This window comes from Amblyomma mixtum, chromosome 3 (genome assembly GCF_055824585.1).
Source record: "Amblyomma mixtum isolate Tamu chromosome 3, ASM5582458v1, whole genome shotgun sequence".
NCBI classification, from domain to species: Eukaryota; Metazoa; Arthropoda; class Arachnida; order Ixodida; family Ixodidae; genus Amblyomma; species Amblyomma mixtum.
Genome location: NC_143014.1, coordinates 294,533,150 through 294,556,299, shown reverse-complemented (window position 1 = coordinate 294,556,299; position 23,150 = coordinate 294,533,150). Strand labels below are relative to the sequence as shown.

Genomic DNA, 23,150 nt, shown 5'->3' with positions numbered 1-23,150 from the left:
GGCACGAAATGCACATCTGTTGTTCACGTGCGCTAGGCCGTGACGTCAGGGTCTGCAACAACGGCGCGCCTTCGCACGAATTGCACACGTGGAGCTACCGCTCTCACTCAGCTTAACCAAAGCTAAAGCGCCGTTAATTTTGAACAAGTGTCAACGGGCCCTTACAGTGGATAGCTGTGACGGAAAAATCTGTCTGTCCGTTCACCTGGGCCCTCAGTGGGCAGGTCACAAAGTGACCTGCCCACTGCCCTCTCCATCCTCAGGGGAAGTGGGTGATGGAAGATTAAGAAGGCGGGAGGCGACGAGTGGCAAAGTGGAGTGAATCCCGTCTCCATTTGTAGGGGAGAGTGAAGTGAAGACTAAGAATAGGCAACGGCGAGGGAGTGGACAGGAGGTCTGGCGTGTCCTGTCGCACTGATTGCTGGATTGGATTGGGAGTGTTTACAAGGGTTATGGCGTGTCATGTGGTGATTGACGAACTGGATCACACCACCCGCTCACACATTTTGAACCCATCAGCAGCTGCTCCGTCTAGGGACAACACTAAAGCTAACGATTACTCTGCTGCATCAGTCACATTGATCGTCCATAATCTTTTCATTGAGAACTGGCCGCATACAGAAGCTTCATGCTTGGCACTGCATTCAAAGAAAACCAGCAGGGCTCATCAGAGAGTCATCGCCTAGAGGTATTCACTCTTTCCGAACTTTCAACATCGCAAAATTTCATTACTGGCTTGAAAAGAACACAAAGAAAAATTGCACCATGATTTCGAGTGGACTGCATACCGAAACGCCCACCACGTAAATGTTTTGGAGGATCCTTCGCATGCCAGGAGACATATTGAAATTTTGAAGCACGGATTTTACCCAATTCATTCTATCAAGGCTTACCTGTAACCGAAGGTAAAAGATGAGCATATGGTCATCTGAATCTCAAGATTATGCTGCTACTGGGCACCAACTGTGCACATAAGCCCCTCTTGTACACAGGCATCTACTGCAGTTTTAAGGATACGTCTGGCAGGAAGTAAACGTAAAAACACTTTATTCGTTCACCATTCACCCTCGCACACAAAATATAGGCCCGCTGATCACACACTGCCATCTTTAGCCTTCAATTTCTTAAGGAATGCCATGCCGTGTGTCCGTGTGTGGCTTTTGAGTTCCCGTTCCGTGTCAAACGTCGCCAAACACACAGAGCAGCGAAGGCCGCTGACGGCGGTGCCGTTGGGGCCAGGAGCCATGGCACCACCCTTGACTCCGGTCTCCTCAACCCTGTGCTTTCCACGCAGGTGTTTCATGAGAGAACGTGCCACCACATAGCACAGACCACATTCAGGGCACTGGAATGTCTCCTGATTGGGCGGCCGGTGTTCCTTGATGTGGTCACGGAACACAGATGAGTCACTGCTCTGGAAGCCACACTTGGCGCACATATGGGGGCTGTTGGCTGGCTTCTCTTCCTGCTTGGCTGAAGCAGCCTGCCAATTGCAACCAGAAGGCAGAGGTCACAAGCCAAAAAATTTGGCACCGGCACATTCAGAAGTGAAACGCTCTTGGCAAAATATTTGGCATGAAACGTAAACCAGATATGGTCCCCAGCCACGGCAGTCGCATTTCAATGGAGGCAAAATGCTAGAGGCCCGAGTACAGTGCAATGTCAGTGCATGTTAAAGAACCCCAGGCGGTCGAAATTATTGGAAGCCTTTCACAACGGAGTCCCTCATAGCCTGTGCCGCTTTGGGACGTTAAACCCATAAACCTACCAACTAATATTGGTTTAGCATGCATCCCACTATCCCCCTTTCTAGAAGAAAACCCAAGTAACCCCAATTTTTGATTAAAGAATACTGTTGAACAGTGTTACATCACCACTAATTTTCCAGCTGGTACTGTACCTTTATGCTGTTGACAGTGGAGGGCTGATCTGTGGTCTGGTTAGCAGTCCCCTGCTTGCCCTTTCCTGCAGGGTCACCGGGCATAACTGACGCCTTGGCTGGCTTTTCTTCCTCTTTCTTCTTTACCTTTGCAGCAGAATTGTTGACAGTCTTCGTGCTGGAACTAGGGTCGGGTGTTTCATCGTCATCCAGGTTGATAACTTCTGAAAACTTCTCCTGCAAGGAAAATACTCAGTGAGACAGGAATGACAGAGTCCCTGCAATAGCACTCTCAGTTATACATCATTAATTTGTAGTGAGAACGCACCCTTCTAAAATGCCCAGCCAGGTGAGAGTGCCTGCTGCATTCATTTTGCGACCACAGCAAATGTGAACAGAGGAGTGCGAAGAGTAAAAGGAGAGGAGGATGCGCACAACAATAGCACCATGTCCAGAGGGTTATGTGGGCGGAGTGGAGGCGTGCTGCAACCGCACACCTAGCGGAAGCCCGAGGAACAAGCGCATGCTTCAAAGCCACTGCCATCGCAGCAAACGGAGGAATGCGAGAGAAAGGGAGAGAAGGTGGGCAGCAAGGTACCCCTACAGGGCACGAAATCTTTAAGACAAATATTAAAAACCAAATCTGAAAAGGTGAAAATTAAAATCATACTGCTGACAGAGAAATGCTGCATCACATTGTATGATTGCCTGTCAACTGTGCGAGGGAATCAAGTTATAGACTATACGCCCAACCAGCCAGAAGAACAGCGCCAAATCTCAATGCCACCTCATATCCGCTGCCAAAATTCACTACTATGTTTCGACGCTGTGGGTCCAAAATGAGCATCACTGGAGTGGAGTAAAATATATTAAAAATAATGCACATTTGCTCCACTATAGTGCGTGGGTGAAGCATGTGTCAGCAACTTGCAGCTCAAAGATGCTTGGAGGGGTCCGCGCAAGATATTTTCTTCTTTAAGGTCTTTGTATAGAAGTTCCAATATTTTGGCCACATAATGAAAAGCCAGGATGCATCAGAAAAAGGCTCCGAGGCAGGCAAAGATGGAAGGCAAGAGGAGACGTGGAAGGCAGATGATGTGGTGGACTAGCATAATAGAAGCAACAAACATGAGATTGAGCAAGCTTTGAGCATGAGGTTGCAAAGTGTTGGACATGTTTGCGTGACTGAACTGGGCAGAAAAAATGTGTTAGATATTTCACCTGCGTATGCTAGCAGCTCAATGAGCACTTTTCCAGCTTTGCATACCGTATTTACTCGTGTAATGAACCCATTTGCATATTTGACCTTTATCGCTTTATCCCGCTGCCACTCCCCTTTTTGTCATAAAGAATTTAGTTTAAAAAACATGCACCTTACCTTCAGGACCAGTGTTCAGCACGTTTGCTTTATATCGCTGAGACTCACATTCAGCACTGACTATCACAAAATTGTCAGATGTGCCAAGATACAGCTAACACCTTTTGAAGCAAACATTGCTAAACACCAGTGACACGAACGCAAGCGATGCAAAAACGCAACTTGTCGACTGTGCACTTTTGTTGATGATGAACGGGTGGACGGGCAGATGCATGGGCGGGCAGTCACATGTTATGAAACATTGACTAACAAAAAAAACCTGCCGAATGTTTTTTTTTCCTCGCGTAATAAACCCTTCTCTCAAATTGATCCCTACTTTTCTGGGAAAAAGAGTGGGTTCATTAAGCGAGTAAATGCAGTATATTTCCGCTTGACAGAGTATCTCCCTTCTTTACAGCAAGAGCTCTACGAGAGTCATGCTATGGAGCTTATATAGCAGTTGTCATCAGGCAAGCTTAGCACAGTGAGCCGAGGCACTAAAACAATAATGGAGTGGGTACATTCATGAGTGCACTGCCAAAAAGCAGGTAGAACAGAAATAAGGTGGTCTACTACTAACACCTCTTTCTATTGACAGCACCCACAAAAAATGACATGGTCCCGAAAACAAAACACTAGAACGTGGAGTCATCAGCACCTGCTTTGCACCCAAGCTGGGCAGAAGCGGCTCCTCTTCCTTGCCCCACGTCGTTGCCTGGTGCCTGTCGTGGTGTAACTTGCACACATGGGCGACCAGGGTGGCACGCGTTGGCTGTAGAGAGTCGCACGAGGCGCACTTGAACAGGGAGCGTCCACACTGGTCCAGGTGAACAGTGGCATGCTGGGCCAGCAGCTCGGCCGAGGCAAAGACGGCCTGGCACAGCGGACACTTGAAGACGACCCACCAGTGGGTACACAGGTGCTTGGGATGGGCCGTCTGGCGATGCGTCTGGAAGCTCTCCAGGCTCACAAAGGCCATTGGGCAGATCTGGCACTTGTGCAGCAGATTGATGTGCATGTCCACAATGTGGCCAGCCAGCTCAGCTGCAATGCCCGAGAGGAAGCAACATGTAACCCATCAAACTTAGTTACTCTTCAGTCATCCCAGATTGTTATAGCAAAAGCTCATTAATTGAAACTATATAGGACCGGAAAAAACATTACAATGATTCGAAAATTCAAATTAAAGCAAAAACTGTCAAGAACTATTTGCATCTTGGAAAATTTATTAGGTTATAAAGTGGGCAACAGGTGCCTGATTTTCATATGAGCAATAGCATGGCAATGACTTTTTCGCATTTCCATGCATAACGACTGTTTTCGCGTTTGCAAGCACACTGTCGGGAACATCGGAGCAGAACTGCTCCAGAATGAAGTGCTCAGGAGCAGCACCAAACCTGAAAGATGAAATCTGGACTTCCATGAAAAACATGTGCCCCAGGAATCGTTTTTTGGCACAGCTGCAATGGCCCTAATTACCGTATTTACTCGCATAATAAGCGCACTTGTTTTGTTTTTTTTTTTTTTTCAAAAGAGTGACGCAAATTTAGGGGTGCGACCATTACGCGGGGTAAATTAAAAAAAAAATTTGAGCACCGAAAACGCAAACAAGTCGCAGGCAGACAACCCTTATCACACGGGCGCGCTACCCGCGGTTATCGATCTCGGCGATCTCGGCTTAGGTCTATAACCGAGAAAGTAGAGTGCGAAAAGCCCAAGAGCTGGCCCACTTCAAGAACGTACTTTCTTCGCACTAAATCACGTTCCAGGAGCAACGCATCAAAATATGCAGTGTGTATAGTGCTGCGCGACGGCGCTTTTGCGCGGCCTTCGATCTCGTCCGATAGCGCGACAACAGCGTACACCCCGCGGCGCTCAAGCTACGCATTTTACCGCCGTTACGCTCACGCCGAAAAATGTCCGGTCCCTTCGGAACGCTTGCAGCACCAGATTCCGCGAGCTTACCGCAATGATGCCGCCCTCGAGCGCGGCGGACGACGGCGTTCTCTACTCCCTAGTCGTCGCTAGGCCGAACTTGTTTCGTATCGAAGCCACAGTGGACGGCGCTTTTGAATTGACCAACGCTATAATGAATGCTCTACTTATGGCGCTGCCTTACTCACAACCTCATTGTTTCATATTAAAAGAAATATATACGATCGATTTCAGCGATGCCTTCGCAGCGGAACTGGCCAAGCAGATCGGGTCACTCGCGCTGCAACGGCGGCAGCTGCTGCGCGGCTGCGAACGTAAAACTAGCTAGTATCGCAGTTATTACTCCTACCAGCAACTCGGTACAGGCCCGCGATCCTCAAGGAGGATTCATTTATGACGTTCCCGTATCCCAGGGCTTATTATTTACGAGAATAATAAAGTTTAGCCGGATCACCGCGTCACTTCGTTCGTTGCACCGCAACCGAGAACGGTGGCGAGACTTGCGACAACGGCGAACTATGGTGGCTGTACGGGGTAGTGTGACGGCCGGGGTGGGAAAGGCTGCTCAGATTAGCGATGAAGACGACAGGTGGCGCTACAGGACGCTGGTGTGCTTTGCGGCGGCGGATTTTGCGCCGATGAAGGCGGAGGATGACGATCGTGCTACGCTTTTATTTGCCCCCTTTGCTTTCGGTCTGCTAAACCATGTGTTTTGTAAATTCTGCATGTACATTCATATTTCCTGTCTTGACTAACGAAGTTTGGAATATCTACAGGCGTTACATGCTATTTACAGTGTACTTTCTCAGCAGACAGATGTAAGGAGTATTACCAGTATTACGCATTCTCGACACACAACTAAGTGGGTAGCAGAGCGTGTTGCGTGGTTTTCAAATCGAGTAAGAAATGTGGATCATAACAAATAAGGAAAGCTCAACACAACAGAACAATTAACAGGACAAGGTGTGAAGTTTATTTCAAGGAAAAACTGGAAAAAACAGAAAAACTGCACCAGCCTATTTAACTCTTCTGAGCTTCAGGTGCTTCTGGCGTTCCCTTTGCAGCGCTTTGTCTTTATTTAATGACTTTGTGAAAAAATGCAGCATCGTGATCACAAAACACTGAATAATTTTTGCTGTCAGCTCTTTGCAATGCACCTCACAACTTGCTCAAGGTGTACTGCTCAAAAACTGCACGAAATCATGAATACTGAAAGTGTACAGCTGTTGCGTGGAAAAGAACAGTGTGAAGGCTTCCTCTAGCACAGAAACAAGTCGGGCGAGCTCACTACCTGGGTACAAAAGGCCCCCTTTGTCAAAGCGCTGAGTGTAAGAACTATTGACATCTTGCTCAGCCACGTCTTTGCTGATTGTCAGGGTTGAGGCACATTGTTCACAAGCATATTTCCTTCTGAATTTCCTCGCCACATATCCAGCCATGTAATATATGAGGCGGCTGTCACTCACTTCGACGACATAGCTGCTGTGGTCAGTGCTTAGACAAGACTTAATCACGCTGCCAGCGCCATCAATATTGCCAACTTCTAGCATGTCTTCTATAATTTCGCACATGCCAATAGTGTAATCACGCTCAGGCCCTGGTGTCTCAAGTAGCGCATTGACAAGCTCTCCTGAGCAGTTCCCGGACTTAGGTGGACGCGCAAGGTTATAGAAGCTCAGGCAATTTACAGTTAACAGAGGGCTGGGATGGGCATTGGTACCACAATATTGTCGGATGATGCCAAACAAATTTTCCAACCTGTCCTGGCTCAGTCTTGATGTTAGCAAGTACTTGAAGCCTAACGACGTCACATAATTGAGAAGGGATAATGAGCTGCAGATGGTCACTCGGAGGCCTTCTGCAGTGCTTTTGCTGATAAAGCCTCCTCCACACCCCTTGGCTGCTGCTTCCCAGTCATTCAAAAAAACAAGGAAAGCCTCAAGGTCAGCAACACGCTGTGATGTTGGTCTCAGTGCCTCACGAGGTGTTCTCGAAGTCATCGTGGATACAAGGCGGCTCATCCGCCTGACAAGCTCCTCGGTAGGTGCCACTGAACTGGTTTCCCGCTGCAAGTGGGCTTTGTAGACGAACATACCATTCAGTACTTCCTCACTGAACAAAGTGAATGCCAAGTTAACCTTCATTTTTTCGAAACAGTTGGGCCGAATGTGCGCCTTAGTTAGGTGTGGCATTGCTTTTAATGTTAGAGAATTATTATCTTTTTCCCATGCACATTCTATGTGCTGAATGCATGCACGGCCGTCTGGGGTTGTGAAGCCTGTAGATACAAATGAATTTCTAACACACTTCACTAAATGAGGGAAGTCAGAGCAGAAGTGCAGCTCCCTTGTGGTGTCCACAGGATGCGTTGTCTTGCATTTGATGTGGCCAGAGGATGCTGAAAGGCAAATTCGTACTGATCACCACCTCGCCTACTATGGCTCTGGCACATATCATCACAACTGCTTACGACATCAATCCAACGAGAAAGCACTAGGTGTGCTGATCATCTATCTCGTATGCATGCGTCTGTATCGCACTAAGAAAATTGTAGTTCCTGCAGTTCCTCACCAGTGATTCCAAATGACTTCCACATACTGCAATTCCATGTTGCTCCGTCACAGGTCACGAAGTCAACGAAAAGGCCGGCCTGTTCTGTCAATATAATTGCTTCAAGTAAAAGCTTTGACAGCATCTCCGCCTTAATGTTGCCTTTCGAGGAAAAGACACCCAAAATTTGTGTCCAGTCACCTGCAAAAGAAAAATGCCACATAGGCAATAGATCGAATATTTTGAAACAAAAATTGCTGCCATTTGTAGAAGACTGATTAAGTATTTTTGGTGTGAGAGGTGTTTTCAAGGCATATTTTGTGTGCTGCAAAAATGGGCATATACACATCTGCGGTACACACTGATAAACGCGAATATAATAGGAATAGACAGTCACACACCTTGAAACGGTTGAAAGAGCATCACCATCCCATGGTCTGCGGTAGTTGTCATTTCATCTTCCGGCGTGAACTTCCCCAGGTCCACGAATCCTTGAACTGCACCTACAACATGTAGACATGTAGTATACAATGACCTAATGACAGCACAAGCAAATGGTAAGCCAGTTATACTTTATACTAGCTCCTAGCGGTCAACTGGTTAAGTGCTGCGCTTACCTGCCGTATTGACGCTGAAGTGCTCGGACAGCTTCATCTCATCAAAGACAATGCCACCATGTCGAGCGTTGATATCCATGTCCCCAGTTTTTAGTGCAAGGGCCTTGAATACACTCTCGTTGAACCCGAAGCCACTCTTGAAATTCTGTATGTAGAGTTGGAGGCATGTCCGGCTTGGCAAGATGAGAATTTTCTGCTTGCGCAGGTGCTCATAAAGCTTTGGACTCCCCATGCGCATCAGCACACATTCCAGGATCCAGTCCTTCTCATATCTCATTCCGCAAGTGGATTTTCTTGCCGCTGCTTTGAAGCAGGTCATAACAGCTTGCTGTTGCTTTGGGGGCAGTGCTTTGATGCGGTCATTGAGAATCTCGGTAGCCGTATTTTTATTCGCTAACCGCATTGCTTCCAGCTCTCTGGTGGTGTTCCTCAGCTTTTTCTGGACGGTTTGCAAATGACGGCGAGTATGTGCATGCTTTTTTAGGCGGTTAGTATGGATTCGACACAACTTTTTTCGTGAGACCTGGTTTTGTACCAACTTTCTCAAATACTTGCAAGGAACGCAAGGACCTTGCCCTTTGCATGTCAGAGTGCAGCTGGTAGCAAAATAGGATGCCCCAAACGCCACATATCGCCTTGTATTTGCCGGCGTCATCCCACTACCTGTACACATTACCAGTGAATGTGTGTGATCAACGACCGCTTGCGCCTCGGCTGACGACGTGACAACGCACTCCGAGTGCAGCTTTCCTCGCACAAAAAAGAGCAAAGTACAGGTCCCACCTGGTTCCTTTGCGGGCGAAACTTTATCAACTTTGGCAGCAGCATGTGTGCGATATTATCTCCACCCCGCTCACAGACACTGATGTAAACAGTGTCTGACTCCGCCGACAAGCGAAGCTTGCTCCAGCAGCCGTCAGGCAAGTTAAGATTTCCGCAAAAATAGTGCAGATCTGCTTCCTGAGAGTCGTCCTGTGCATCTGGAACGGCCACGATAGAATCATCAGCGTCTTGCTGCGTTGGCAGTTGCGCGTCGGCTACCGCGTGCAGTTTCCTTCGTTTCGAAGAGGGTGCTTTTTGTTCGCACAGATTTCTTTCCTTACGTTTGGTCAGGGCTTTCTTTGTGAAGTACTTGGGAGTGTCCGGAAATACCGTGGGAGCAGCGTCGTCTTTGAGATGGGGCCTATCGCGTGGAATGTCGACCACCTTTCTGCCGATCACATGTCGAAAAGTCCTTTCAATAAACTTCTCCTCAAAGTGGCGTTCACACACTACACAGTCTGAAGTGAGCTCCTTGTCGGCCCTCTTGATATTTCGAGCCCACAGTTCTCGTCGCGCTACAGCAATCGGTGCTCAGAAAAGAGAAGCCTTCACTGGGCAGGATCTAGATCCACTTTTGCACCCCGGTACAAAGCACATTCGTGCTTTTGATGCCATAATGAGCTTTTTCGGTACACTACACCACTCTGTGCATGAGCACGAAATTCCAGCACCAGAGAAACGCGAGAAGATCACACACGGAGCAAAACACGCATCCCACGTGGGAAAGAAAACAAGTGAATACAGCTGCGCCTGGCTTAGCAGCGCATCGTCTGCGTCGTGCCGTGGCACACCAGCCGCACTGCAGCGCCTCTAGCGGCTCCGCGATGTTTTCATCACGTTTCGCGCTCTCCCAAGCAAGGCGCGCCTACGCCCGCCCGTCACACTTCCCCTTACAGCCACCACAGGCGAACCGTGATTCGAGATAACCGCAGTTAAGTTTGGCATCCGCGGTTAAGCATAGCCGCATTTAGACTGCCCGTGTGACCGCAGGTCAACCAACAGGCGGCTGCCGCTGCAATGCTGACAGAGCAAGATGGTAATCTGCACGTGCTGTCTGTCAGACAGATAAGCAAGTACGATCATCGTCGGCTAGACTCAACATCATCGACAAATTGCCGCGGCAAGTTCTGGGTGCGATCATTATACGGGGAATAAAAAAACTGAATTTTGCCAACAAAATTGGGGGGTGCGATCATTACGCGAGTGCGATCATTATGTGAGTAAATACGGTAGCTGATGCGCCTGTGGTGCGTAAATCATGGGCACCTGCGTTTCAACATCACAGGGTACCTATACACTGGAGAACCAATTCAGATCCACTTTCAAGCCTTACTATGTCCTGTACCCACTTCACAAGCTCCACAACAAGCTCACTGCGATGCACACATGGCGTTTTGAGACCATCACCTCCTGCTATGCTTCCTTGTCTGACTTCTGTGAAAACCGTAATAGTGATAATTAACCTAGAGAAGTGACGTTAGCAAGCCAAGATGAAGCTAAGCCTTAACCTCACCAATTTAATTATGTGCAACCGTGCACTGATCATGTTACAACAGTAATAAAATTCTTTTCTTCATTTCCATGAGGCCTCAAACTCTCTCCTTGCATTATATTAGTGGTCATGTTATACAAATGTAAATATGGTACATCTTTGGAAGCAAATAACTTCTCCCCAATTCTGCCTCACCCTTCTGACCTGTGCACACACTTTGGCAGGAAAAGTTAACACATAACTGCACTGAGCAAATGCGCAAGAAAATTTTCATTTTGAAACCTGCTCGAACATCAAAGCCCAAACCCATATCAATCACCAGATGAAGGTGTGTAGAACAAAGAGTTCACCTTTATCGAGCAACAGGGCTGGGCACAGCTGACAGTAGTAGCCCACAATTCGCTCGAAGTGGTGGCAATGCTTGGTGACGTGCTGATGAAACACGGACCATTCATCCTGTCACAAAATAATGAAACCAATCACCAATGTATGTGGCAAGTGCCCCAGCACAGCCAAATGAAGAGTGCATTTGTTTCACGGCTGCTATGAGAAAATGCTGTCATTACAGTCAACACACAAGAAACATATACAGCCCTTGTATAAAGAATGCACCATCAACAGCCATCAACAGCCCTTGCTATACGGGTCTTGTTACGCTGCTCAAGCTCCAAGACTGGGCAATTTTTGTTATTCTTTAGTTTTCTAATGTGAGCAAAGAGCACAGTGCAAGTTCCAGTGAAAAGCACAAAGCCCATGCAAAGCATTGGAATAACCAGAAATTTCTAATAGCTGCTGCACTCACAAGAAAAAGCACAGCATTGGCTAAAATACCACGGTGGCTTTCATACTAGTGACTTCTCGAAAGACTTTATATCCAGAAGTTTGCTAAGCAATTTATCTGAAATCTGCAAATCACCTGTAGTGCACAGAGAGCATAAATATAGGGAAACGTGGAGACATCACTTGGAGGAACACATCTCTGGCGTGCTATTCCATGGTGGCAATGGGAAAAGGGAGGACGATTGAAATGCGCATAATTTTGTGCGGCAGTGCACCACCCTTTGATCCAAAATAACATGGGGATAGACAGCTACGCATGGAGCTGTGTCAATGTGCCAACAAATCAAGCCCCTATTGTAGCCAAAAATTTATATTCGGAAAATATTTTCCTCTGCTAGTATAATCAGACGAGCAAAAGAAAGGTAAAAAAGGACACATCCTTCTTAATTTGGGAAAATTTTCTGAGCCACTGACACCAGCAATGGCAGCACAACTGACCCTAGTAAGGACACTCACCGAATGAACGGCAAGCTTATAATGTTAGACCCAAAGTTCCAAAGGTTTCAAACAGCAAATTTAATATATGTCACAGAAAGTTCACCGACAAACTAAAAGATTTGCTGCCCTTCATCACCACACTAGATAAGGCACTAAAGAAGAAACTCAGTATACCAGAGGGGCCCTGCAGCACTACTTCTGCACCTCAGCTGCACATCAAAGGGTCTTCAAGCATTCCCAAGATCAGTGCAGTAACACTCCTACTATGTGAGCATTTCGAATGCCTTCAAACCAACTGCCATACGACTCAACTGCCAAAATTGCACTGCTACACGAATCTTTTTGACAGCATTCGGTTCAGATTACATTCAAATCGACGGAGGTGCGTGGAGTCATTAGAGATTTTGAAATGCCTTCAAAATGCGAACCCACCCAGCATGAACCAATAGTCATCACCATCGCTTCGCCCCTGTGGCTGTTGATTTTGATATCTCCTGCTCGCTTTTTTCTACTGCCTATTTAGCAAATAGTTTGTGCACTTGCTAAATAAGCACTTGAAGATAGTAGTACAGCACTGAGCATTTGCCGCATGACTGTGATTTTCCAAGTCATGCACCGATGAGGATGACTGCACTCCAGTAGTCTTGTTTACATTGCTATGTACAAATAGCTAGTGCTCGTTTGCATGGCATAAAATGCAATCGCTTATATTAAATAATCCCTTCTCTTTTGTGCTGGCTGTACTGCTGCTTGTTTATGCAGCGCAAAAACTCTGCAGGAAGCGTCGATGTGAGCCTAGGAAACACCTGATAAAAGAGTCGCTAACTTCACGTAGGACTGGCACTTCTCGTTAATTGTCCCTGCTTTCTCTAATAAGACCAATGTTTGAATTTAAATCACTTTATAGAGAGGCATGTTCACTGACCAATCAGACTAACTGAAATGGCCTAGTTTGTTGTTCACAAGAGATAGCAATGACTGCTGCTGGCCGCCTAAAGCATTGCTCAGTAGCCTGGGCCACACTGGAGCTTCCCACTAATTTTACGCGCATCCTGCTATGTTAGCAATAGTTGATTGCATGCCACTGTTGCCAAAACTATAGTCTATGGCCATTTGCATTCTCTAAAAGTTGCGAATTCGCTCGCCACAATCGCCAAAACTACACACATGAGCCCTGCGGGCTCACTTGGCCTACTTGTCGCAAAAGAGGGCCATCGTCGCTGAAAATTTAATAATTTGGCAAGAGTTTATTGCTGGCAAGTATTGAAGATTGCACATGTGGCCCTTACACGAGCATATACGGTATTTCATAAGAGAGTAATATATTAAGAAATATAATACTATTAAAGGAAACTTTCATGCTAATTTTCACAAGACTTTTATCTCTGATGTCAACTACAAGATGCTAACTAGCCAGGAGCCCGTGAAAATGTATGAAGTGGCATTACAAGCTTGATGTGCTGGGAACCGCAATTTTGAAAAATCTGCAAACTACAGCTTTATACAGAGCACTTCAACAGGTTGAAACCTTTCCTCTAATGACCACTAGGAAGTCCTCTACTGATTCTGCTCATTAAAATGTGGCAACCAAATTGCACAAGCTTTTTCTTTTCTTATTTTCCCTTTGGGTAATGGACAGTATGACCGTGTCCAAAGATCACAGTGGGTTTAGTCCTCACGTTTGAAGTGCCACAGAAAATGCAATGCTCCCATCTACAGGAGTGTCGAGAATGACTGGCTTCTCTTTTACAGACAGTCACAGCATTCGCAGATGTCGTTCACTTCAGGTGTTGACGAAATGGCCCAATGGGTTTTACCTCACAGCGCAGGCCACACTCGGGGCAGACAAAGGGCCGTCGCTGGGAGTGGAGCCGCCGATGTGCCCGCAAGGCACATTCAGAAGTGCACACCATTGGACAGTTGGTGCAGCGAATGAGGTTTCCTCGCGATGGGTGGAAGTGGTCCTCTCGGCTGGCCTCGTCATCGAGGTTGACGTAGCACTCCGAGCAAACCACACTCTGCAGCACCTGCAGTGGCACAGGAAGAAAAAAAAAAACGTAGGAATAATTTCCTCATATAACACAAGCAAATACAAATGAATCGGTGGATGCCTGTAGGTGAAAGAAATCAGCTCTGACTACAAAAGCATGACTGCTTTTGAGATAACCATACTCATCCAACTGTAAAATCTGCTTAGAATCATTGTTTGAGATGTCAAAACTTCAGTTCCAAGGGTGTACAAAAGATGCCATAGTAACCATTTTAAAATGAGCCCCATTAAGCTGAATCATACTACATGGCAATGATGCAGCATGTCATGTAATGCTCTGACAACTTGTAAAGTCACAGGCATACCTGCAGCAGTGAGCCACATGTGATGCAATTTGGGGCTCGTGCAAAATATAATATACAACCCAGAGCTAGACTCCTCTGGATTTGCCATTGCACAGAATCAATCTCTGCAGATAATTTGTTTTATATCATGGTTTCAAGACACTATGATATGCTTGAATCTGCCAAGAAATTTCAGCTTTCAAAAGAAAAGGAAGGAGAGAGAAGAAAAATAAGCAACAATGAATCTGCCTCGAGAAACCCAACTAGCCTTTCCAAGAACGGACAATTGTGAAATGCAACTCGCCTTTTCAAGAACGGTCATGGGTACATCAGTCTGCGATGCTTCACCGTCGACTTCATCGGAGAGTTCAACAGGAACCAACGTTTCGCCGGGTGGCAGAGCAGACACAGTGGCATTACTGGCAGCAATTCTGCAACCCTGCGAGAAGAGATCCAAGGGTCATTACATGAGACAACAGTCGAGTTTAATGCACAATACGTTATAGTGGAAAAGAAAACATTGCATCTAATTGGCAATTTTCACGAACTATAGGCAGCGTTGCAGTCGAGCCAAGATAGCAACCGTAAAGAGTAGTCTGTCTATGATCAGTCTGAGTGCATCAACCAAGTTTCCTTGATTGCATGATTCAGTCATTCTTTTCCATTGAAAGTGAGCAACTAGTTTTAGTTAAACACTTTGTATTAGTTGGTGTAAAGCAGAGAAGCAATCTCAAACTGGAGATTGCCAACGTGTATATGCGAACATCTGCTGTGCAAACAGAACCGCACATGATCGTCATCCGCTTCCAGGATGTTCAAAGCAAGGTCAAGTGCACTAACACAAAGTTCCTACACAGTGGGAAAGTAATAAAAATGTAAGCACGCTCAATTTTATTGCTACATTGTTACACGTAAGTTTATATCATGGTTTCAAGACACTATGATACGCTTGAATCTGCCAAGAAATTTCAGCTTTCAAAAGAAAAGGAAGGAGAGAGAAGAAAAAGAAGCAACAATGAATCTGCCTCGAGAAACCCAACTAGCCTTTCCAAGAACGGACAACTGTGAAATGCAACTCGCCTTTTCAAGAACGGTCATGGGTACATCAGTCTGCGATGCTTCACCGTCGACTTCATCGGAGAGTTCAACAGGAACCAACGTTTCGCCGGGTGGCAGAGCAGACACAGTGGCATTACTGGCAGCAATTCTGCAACCCTGCGAGAAGAGATCCAAGGGTCATTACATGAGACAACAGTCGACTTTAATGCACAATATGTTATAGTGGAAAAGAAAACATTGCATCTAATTGGCAATTTTCACGAACTATAGGCAGCGTTGCAGTCGAGCCAAGATAGCAACCGTAAAGAGTAGTCTGTCTATGATCAGTCTGAGTGCATCAACCAAGTTTCCTTGATTGCATGATTCAGTCATTCTTTTCCATTGAAAGTGAGCAACTAGTTTTAGTTAAACACTTTGTATTAGTTGGTGTAAAGCAGAGAAGCAATCTCAAACTGGAGATTGCCAACGTGTATATGCGAACATCTGCTGTGCAAACAGAACCGCACATGATCGTCATCCGCTTCCAGGATGTTCAAAGCAAGGTCAAGTGCACTAACACAAAGTTCCTACACAGTGGGAAAGTAATAAAAATGTAAGCACGCTCAATTTTATTGCTACATTGTTACACGTAAGTTTATATCATGGTTTCAAGACACTATGATACGCTTGAATCTGCCAAGAAATTTCAGCTTTCAAAAGAAAAGGAAGGAGAGAGAAGAAAAAGAAGCAACAATGAATCTGCCTCGAGAAACCCAACTAGCCTTTCCAAGAACGGACAACTGTGAAATGCAACTCGCCTTTTCAAGAACGGTCATGGGTACATCAGTCTGCGATGCTTCACCGTCGACTTCATCGGAGAGTTCAACAGGAACCAACGTTTCGCTGGGTGGCAGAGCAGACACAGTGGCATTACTGGCAGCAATTCTGCAACCCTGCGAGAAGAGATCCAAGGGTCATTACATGAGACAACAGTCGACTTTAATGCACAATATGTTATAGTGGAAAAGAAAACATTGCATCTAATTGGCAATTTTCACGAACTATAGGCAGCGTTGCAGTCGAGCCAAGATAGCAACCATAAAGAGTAGTCTGTCTATGATCAGTCTGAGTGCATCAACCAAGTTTCCTTGATTGCATGATTCAGTCATTCTTTTCCATTGAAAGTGAGCAACTAGTTTTAGTTAAACACTTTGTATTAGTTGGTGTAAAGCAGAGAAGCAATCTCAAACTGGAGATCACCAACGTGTATATGCGAACATCTGCTTTGCAAACGGAACCGCACATGATCGTCATCCGCTTCCAGGATGTTCAAAGCAAGGTCAAGTGCACTAACACAAAGTTCCTACCCAGTGGGAAGTAAGAAAAATGTAAGCACGCTCAATTTTATTGCTACATTGTTACACGTAAGTAAGGATTTCTGAAATTATTGCACACTGCTGAAAGCTAAAACAGTCCGCGACGCTTTTGATCGCGGTTTGCTTGGATTTTTTTTTTTATGGGGTTCGCTTTTGATCGTGGTGTGCTATGATTTTTTTTCATGGGGTTTAACATCCCAAAGCTATCGGGCTATGAGGGACACTGCAGTGTAGGGCTCCAGATATTTTTGACTACCTGGGGTTCTTTAATGTGCACTTAGATCACACAGTACATGGACCTCTAGCATTTCGCCTCCATCGAAATGTGACTGCCGCGGCCGGGATCAGACCGACGCCTTTTGGGTCAGTAGCCGAGCACCTAACCACTGAGCCATCGCAGCATTTTAAATCAATACTCAGATACTTAAGCATTTTTATGAACAAAAGTCTAAAGTGGAATCCTGTGCCTAAATATGCACTTGCATAATGCAGCAATACATTGGTCCACGTGACCTAGCTATTGTCAAATGCCATGCTTTTTTTAAAATAAACGATTATTTGTCATATTTATACACGTTTGTGGGCATTACTGAGTTTTTTGATAAAAGGGAAGTTTGTGCTCAGATGTAGCAATGGTGACAAGTGGACTGGCAGAATGGTGGAGGTCAGATGCAGGATGCAACAATGGTTTTATTTGCATGCAAGTCTCCATATAATGCATTACTGACAGAGGGTTATGAAGCATAGTCATATTGTTAAAAGTGGTGCAGCAGGGCACTGTACATCAAAGCACATTCAACCATGTGAAAATCACGCTGCTCAGTATGAAATGATCTTGCAGTTTACACACACTTTCCATTAGCTGCCCACTTTACTAGCTCACATTTGTCACAACTGTGAAAATCACACAGCTCAGTTAAAAAAAAAAAGTTGATCTTGCCGTTCACACATATTTTCCATTATCTGCTCATTTTATAGCATACAACTGGCAAGACTTTTAACAATCAGTGCTAACAGCACTTCTACTAATGAACGATAGATAAGACATAACTGTATCAAAAAGTTCTTGCTTAAAAATTTTTTCTTGAAATCGATTCCTCACTGAAAAAAATTGAAAGACAGGATAAATAAAGAGGTAGCCTGATACAGTGCAGATGGCGGAAACAAAAATTTCTTGCTATAAATCTTAATGAGTACTGTGCCTTTTAGCGATATATACATCACCAGTGCAGCCTCAATATTCAAGCTGCAGCCCTCTGCAAACAAGCCATTAAAGTAAGGACAAAATGTGCAACTTAAGAGAAGAGGGTGGGCTCACGGGCTGGTTGGTCATTCATAATAATTTCAACAGCGAATGCTACATAAGACACAAGGACACAAGTCAGCGCTCGTGTGTGTGTTTCCTCGTCTTGTGTCCTTGTGTAGCATGCGCTGTTGAAATTATTAAGAGAAGAGGCAGCATTTTTTTCAATAATGCCTAACAAATTAAATAACTTGCAAAGACAAATAACCAATTAATCTAGAGCCTCAAGGCTAAAAGCGCGTTTTCTAAGCAGTAAAAATGTACCAGGCTGATGCTTCATACGTGGCGCTTTTCAAATGATCTTGCTTCAAGGCAGCTACGGTAAGCATTCAAAGCATCACGGAAATTGTAACTCACTATCTAGATAATTTTCTTAGAAAATTGTTTTTCAGATCTAAGATTATGAGCACGAAAAAGACCATAGCACCACCTTAATAATTAAGCCCAACTGATGCCATCCCCATTTCCAACTGTTGTGTGGCAAACTTGGCCACAGCTATGTCACCGGCCCTACAAGATCATCATATTGTCAGTATTAAGATAAATCTAGTTTCCTTATGCTTTATGAACTCCTCTTCAGAAATGTATTTGCGGCAAAGGAATAAAAAACACTTTTTGTTCTTGCCTACACCACACTGTTCAAACAGTCACCAACAGATCATTTTCTTTTCATGACACAGGAGGCTGCATAGCTCGAATCCAAGAAAACAGTGCTAAAAAAATACATATGTTTCAGAGGCTTTCCATCCATCTTAGCTGGTCGCTGATAATAATGAGGCATGTGCACTGAAAAAAAGTATTGCAAATTGCTCCACATGGGTTATTGCATATACTGAACTTCATAATTTTGTCTTTGTCTTCAACTTTAAGAATACATATGCTTCTGATATCTCAAATGAAAATCCATGGACCTGAGTAGATTGCAACAAACTTGTGCCACCTACGTTCATCTGTACACTGCAACTCTTGACAATGCATTGATGCTGGAACTCTAGGCCTGAAATATGGCATCTGAATGACTGAAATGACAGTGCTACAAAAAGGGCAGCTGGTAAAGCTTTGGCCAGCCTTTTTCTGCCCCCTAGCATTCAAAACAGTGAAATCCACAGCCTCTAACTTCAAGCAAACATTGTGACGCACCTGTGCTCGCATGATGAGGGTGCAACGGTTGAATGCCAAGTGACAGGAGCCACACTTTTGGCACGGCAACCGTGCCAGGAATGAACGACGAGACAGGTGGCGCTGAAGGCTCCGTGAGGAGGCGTAGCAGTCAGCACAGATGGGACATTCAAAGCTGGTCCCTTCACGCCCCTCAGGTGGATCCTTGCGCACACTCTGTGCAGCAGGCTCCGACAGCTCAGCATCTTTAGATTTTGGAGCGACATACCTCGGATGTGGGTCAGCAGACCACTCACGCAGGAAATCGTCTAATGTGATGTGAATCCCGTTTTCCAGGGAACCCTCTTCATCAACCACGGAAGCCAGGTGCACTCCTCTCTGCAGAAAACAATCATCACTATTTCTTAGACCCTTAAAGACCCAAAGGACACTACATAAGGGGAACAGAAATCATAGGAGGTCGACACAAAATGTCACTAACTACAAGTTCAAAGCAACACATTCAAGGTGTCTGGATGTTCCATGGCTCCATCATGGCTCTGCTATGTTGTCATCTATGCCAGCGCTATTTTGATGTTTGTCGTCTTACTAACACACTCATCTACTGCTGTCAAAGGATCATGAATATGGCCACTGAAAATATTGCGATTTACTGCTCTCGTGAAAGCGCGTACCTACTTTTCCTTGGTAGCCAGGGGCTTGGCACAAGCACAAAGCTGCTGTACATCTTTAACAAAAAGTGCCATCATCACTGTCATTTTCTTAGAATCTACACTGTTATATTAAAGGGCCATCATGGCCTCCTTTAGTCACAGTATCACCATGCATGCAAATAACTTGTTTAGTGTCAGTTCCAGTTCTGCTGGAGTGCAATATGCTGCAAATGACAGGAGCTTATATTCAGAACTCTTTGCGGCCAGCCCGGTAGAATCATCTCATGTCTGACATGTGAAATGAATGCAGAGAATTGCTACGACTCCCAATTACGTAGTTGCTCTAGTATGGGTACAGTGAATGTGCAGTTCCATTTGCTCATTTTGCAAGTACGGGTGCTTTAAATATTTTAAAACGTGCTACATAACGACTTTTTATGACAGGTAAAAGTCAAAAGCAATGCAACTGAGATCCTCAAAGCAGTGTTGAGTCATGATGTGGACACTAAAGTCCTGACAAAAATTGCATAACTAATCATGTGGGAAGCTAAATTTTTTTTATGTGTGCAACCATTGCATGTTCCTAACAATCTGAGGTTCTGAATGTTTTCCACCGACCAGGGGTTATGCTTGCTGTATAGACCTCTCCCTCTCTGCAAGAGAGGCGGTGTCAGTAAGGAGTGGCCTAGTGGCCAAAAATGCCTTCTTTAACCTTGCATGTCTTGGAGGTGTCCTCACACATTTCTCCATTGCTCACCTTCAGGTGACCACGGCTGTCACAGCACTTTTGTCCCATGTTACTAGCGACCAGATGTTTTACCCACCAGAACAGCCACATGTGCACCGGTGAGAGCCCAGAAGAGGTCTATTACATCTCCTATCGAAGTACATTTCCTCTTCTTGATTTCAGCTATGACACCGTTAGCATGAGTTAGTTCCCTAATCCTCTATGACTTCTTTCTGTTGCTTAGCTTTACCTCTATCGTTTTCCTTGTCACAGCTCGCTGCGCTACCAACTTATTCAATGCTGTTTCGTCAGCCCCCCATGTTTCAGCCCTACAGGTGAGTACTGGCAGTATACAACTGCCACATATTTCTTCTTTGAATAATCATGTTTTCGTTGATAACCTGGCAATGCCTGTAAAATGCACAATGCCCCATTCTTATTCTTTTGGCTGTCTTTTTCTCGTGGTTTGGATCTGTGATCCCTATTTGGCCAAGGCAGACTTACTTCCTCAGAATCTCCACTACCTTAACACCTAAGTGTTGACCCCTTCCCAGACTGCTGAACATTATTTTCTTCAGAGTAATTTTTAGGCCTAGCATTGTACTTTGCGCGTTTAGGTATTCACTTGAGTGTTACAACTCCTCCCTTAAGTTGTTTACCAGAAAATCATCAGTTCCTAAAGTGTTGTCCATTAATTATTATACTGAACTCGTCCTAATTTGAGTCTGTCTTTCGTAAGCAAGCATGGAGTAAATAACAGCGAATAGGTAATATCCCCTCATCCGACAGCCTTTTTGATTAGTATTCTATTGGTATTCTTCGGCATGGCATATGCAGCTGCCAAATGACAGCGTGACATCGTACGATACTGAAGGGTGTCAAAGGGAGCAACAGGTAAATTTTTCATTCGTTACTAACCTTGCGCCCGAAGGTACTCAATTGGGGGCTCGGCCTTGAGGCACTTGCAACTTTTGCAGCGCTGTTGCTCGTCTTGGCTGCAGCCGAACCACTCATGCTTCTTCCACAGTATTCGGTTACGCACGCAGTCACATGAGCTAAGTCAAGTGCTTGCTCGACTACAGATTATGTACAGAACGCAGCAGTCAGGTGAGGGGCACAGCAAAGTACCAGCCGCGTCAGCAACAGGTCGTGCAGGGAGCTTGCCAAAAATTAAAGAGCTGAGAGAGATCGGGAAGCCGCCAACAAGGTACCGAAGGTACTACCGTTTGCAGCAGGGCAGCTGCTGCCAGATGTATAATGAAAGCTTGAAGCGATCGTGCGCTCTGAGTAAATCGAGAAATGGGCACGCCACATTTGTACACTAGCGGTTCTGAACCTGACCACTAAAATGGGCGTCACTGCAAACTACGAACATGCTTTGAAACACGACCACAACTCTTTAACGCGTGAGCCACTGAGCACGTTCCACCACTGAAAGGTTGGGCCTGACTGTGTGGTTGTTCTCTTGTTAACAAGCTAGATGCCAATCACCTGGGCATGTGTGCGTATGTTTGTACAAGAAAAGAAACATTAACCTGGTCAAGTACAGAAAAACAACATTTTTCTTTTTTTTTAAATAACACATGCACGTATTTACACTTTTCCTTTGCAATAAATAGCTGGGAACCATTTTCTTTTTTCTTTTTTTACTTTCACAGTGCGAAGCAAACGTAAAGGCGAAAGACACCTTGGCCCCTCCTCCATGCGCTCCTCCAACCATATCTCCAACACCGTCAGCACATGCGCACTGAGCTCATCTTTTCACAATCCATCGTCGCAACTGTGCAAGCTGCGTTGTTGTGTACTACTCTGCCAATCTAGTCAAGCATTCTACCGGTGCTGACTGCTGATCTTGCTGCTCCCACCGTCCACCTCGAGGGCAGATTTTGCCAAGGGCTAGCTAGGCCGGCAAGATTCCATTCAAAGGAGACGAGCCTCTTCGCGACTTGTGTTGTGATTTGCACCGCAAAAGATGCCAAAAATGGCCGCCGTTTAGAGCACTTCTACGTCGACGTTAAAAGGGTTAGAAATAAACACGTCACCGAAAACGAGCGAACCTGTCCTTCCATTGTAGCTCCACCGGCGAGTTCCGCAGTGGCTGCGTAGGAGGACGGTAAGGGATGCTTCGCTACCCCAGCAAGTGAAGGTGTTTACTAAATGACAGAAATGAAGGCATAATGTGTTATTCAATGGACAGCCAGATTCAATGACGTCGCTCACCTTTTGCTGCTCGCCGCGAGGCGCCTGATTACTGTAAAAGAAAAAGAAAAGGAGAATAAGAAGAAGAAGAAGCGAAACTATGGTGAAGAAGAAACTCAAAAAGCTAACAGAATATGACATTACATGTTATACTTTTGTGCCGTCTCTCTCTTTACCATAGTCTGGAGGGAAAGCTGGAGGCGCTGCCCTTATTCAGTCACCATGGACGCTCAAAGCATCATGGGGCGGTGAGCTACTTGTTGCCAATGTTTTTAGATCCCTAAAGACGTTGCTTGTTGCGGAATAGTCGTAGTTTTTCGGGAACACGGAGTGGCACTACTAAGAAGTTTCATTCCGAAAACGTTGTTCGTGCGTGCGCAGACGACTTTCGCGCGAACGCAGTGTGCAAAATTCATAGTAGTGAAAACTCTTAGACACACGACTCCAATAAAAGGTTTCACTTTTCCGAAA

General features: G+C 45.4%; 2 protein-coding genes across 4 annotated transcripts; both read right to left on the bottom strand.

The window, feature by feature from the left end:
- Positions 1–1,029: 1,029 nt before the first annotated feature.
- On the bottom strand, positions 1,030–22,875 carry LOC149355234 (zinc finger protein 532-like). 3 transcript variants are annotated; one of them, XM_089583728.1, is made up of 12 exons: positions 22,824–22,875; positions 22,701–22,731; positions 22,538–22,633; positions 19,122–19,478; positions 16,121–16,255; positions 15,345–15,479; positions 14,569–14,703; positions 13,748–13,957; positions 11,003–11,108; positions 3,895–4,280; positions 1,901–2,116; positions 1,030–1,483 (listed from the first exon to the last, which is right to left on the bottom strand). In XM_089583728.1, the coding sequence occupies exons 3-12, from the start codon at positions 22,547–22,549 to the stop codon at positions 1,094–1,096; spliced, it is 2,082 nt and encodes a 693-aa protein (XP_089439854.1). In that variant the 5' UTR covers positions 22,550–22,633; positions 22,701–22,731; positions 22,824–22,875; the 3' UTR covers positions 1,030–1,093. The 3 variants fall into 3 exon arrangements, with proteins under 3 accessions (XP_089439854.1, XP_089439853.1, XP_089439855.1); XM_089583727.1 differs by lacking the exons at positions 22,538–22,633; positions 22,701–22,731; positions 22,824–22,875 and adding an exon at positions 21,399–21,627; XM_089583729.1 differs by lacking the exons at positions 16,121–16,255; positions 22,538–22,633; positions 22,701–22,731; positions 22,824–22,875 and adding an exon at positions 21,399–21,626.
- On the bottom strand, positions 8,231–9,100 carry LOC149355235 (uncharacterized). The gene has a single exon (XM_089583730.1). The coding sequence runs from the start codon at positions 9,009–9,011 to the stop codon at positions 8,322–8,324; it is 690 nt and encodes a 229-aa protein (XP_089439856.1). The 5' UTR covers positions 9,012–9,100; the 3' UTR covers positions 8,231–8,321.
- Positions 22,876–23,150: the final 275 nt, after the last annotated feature.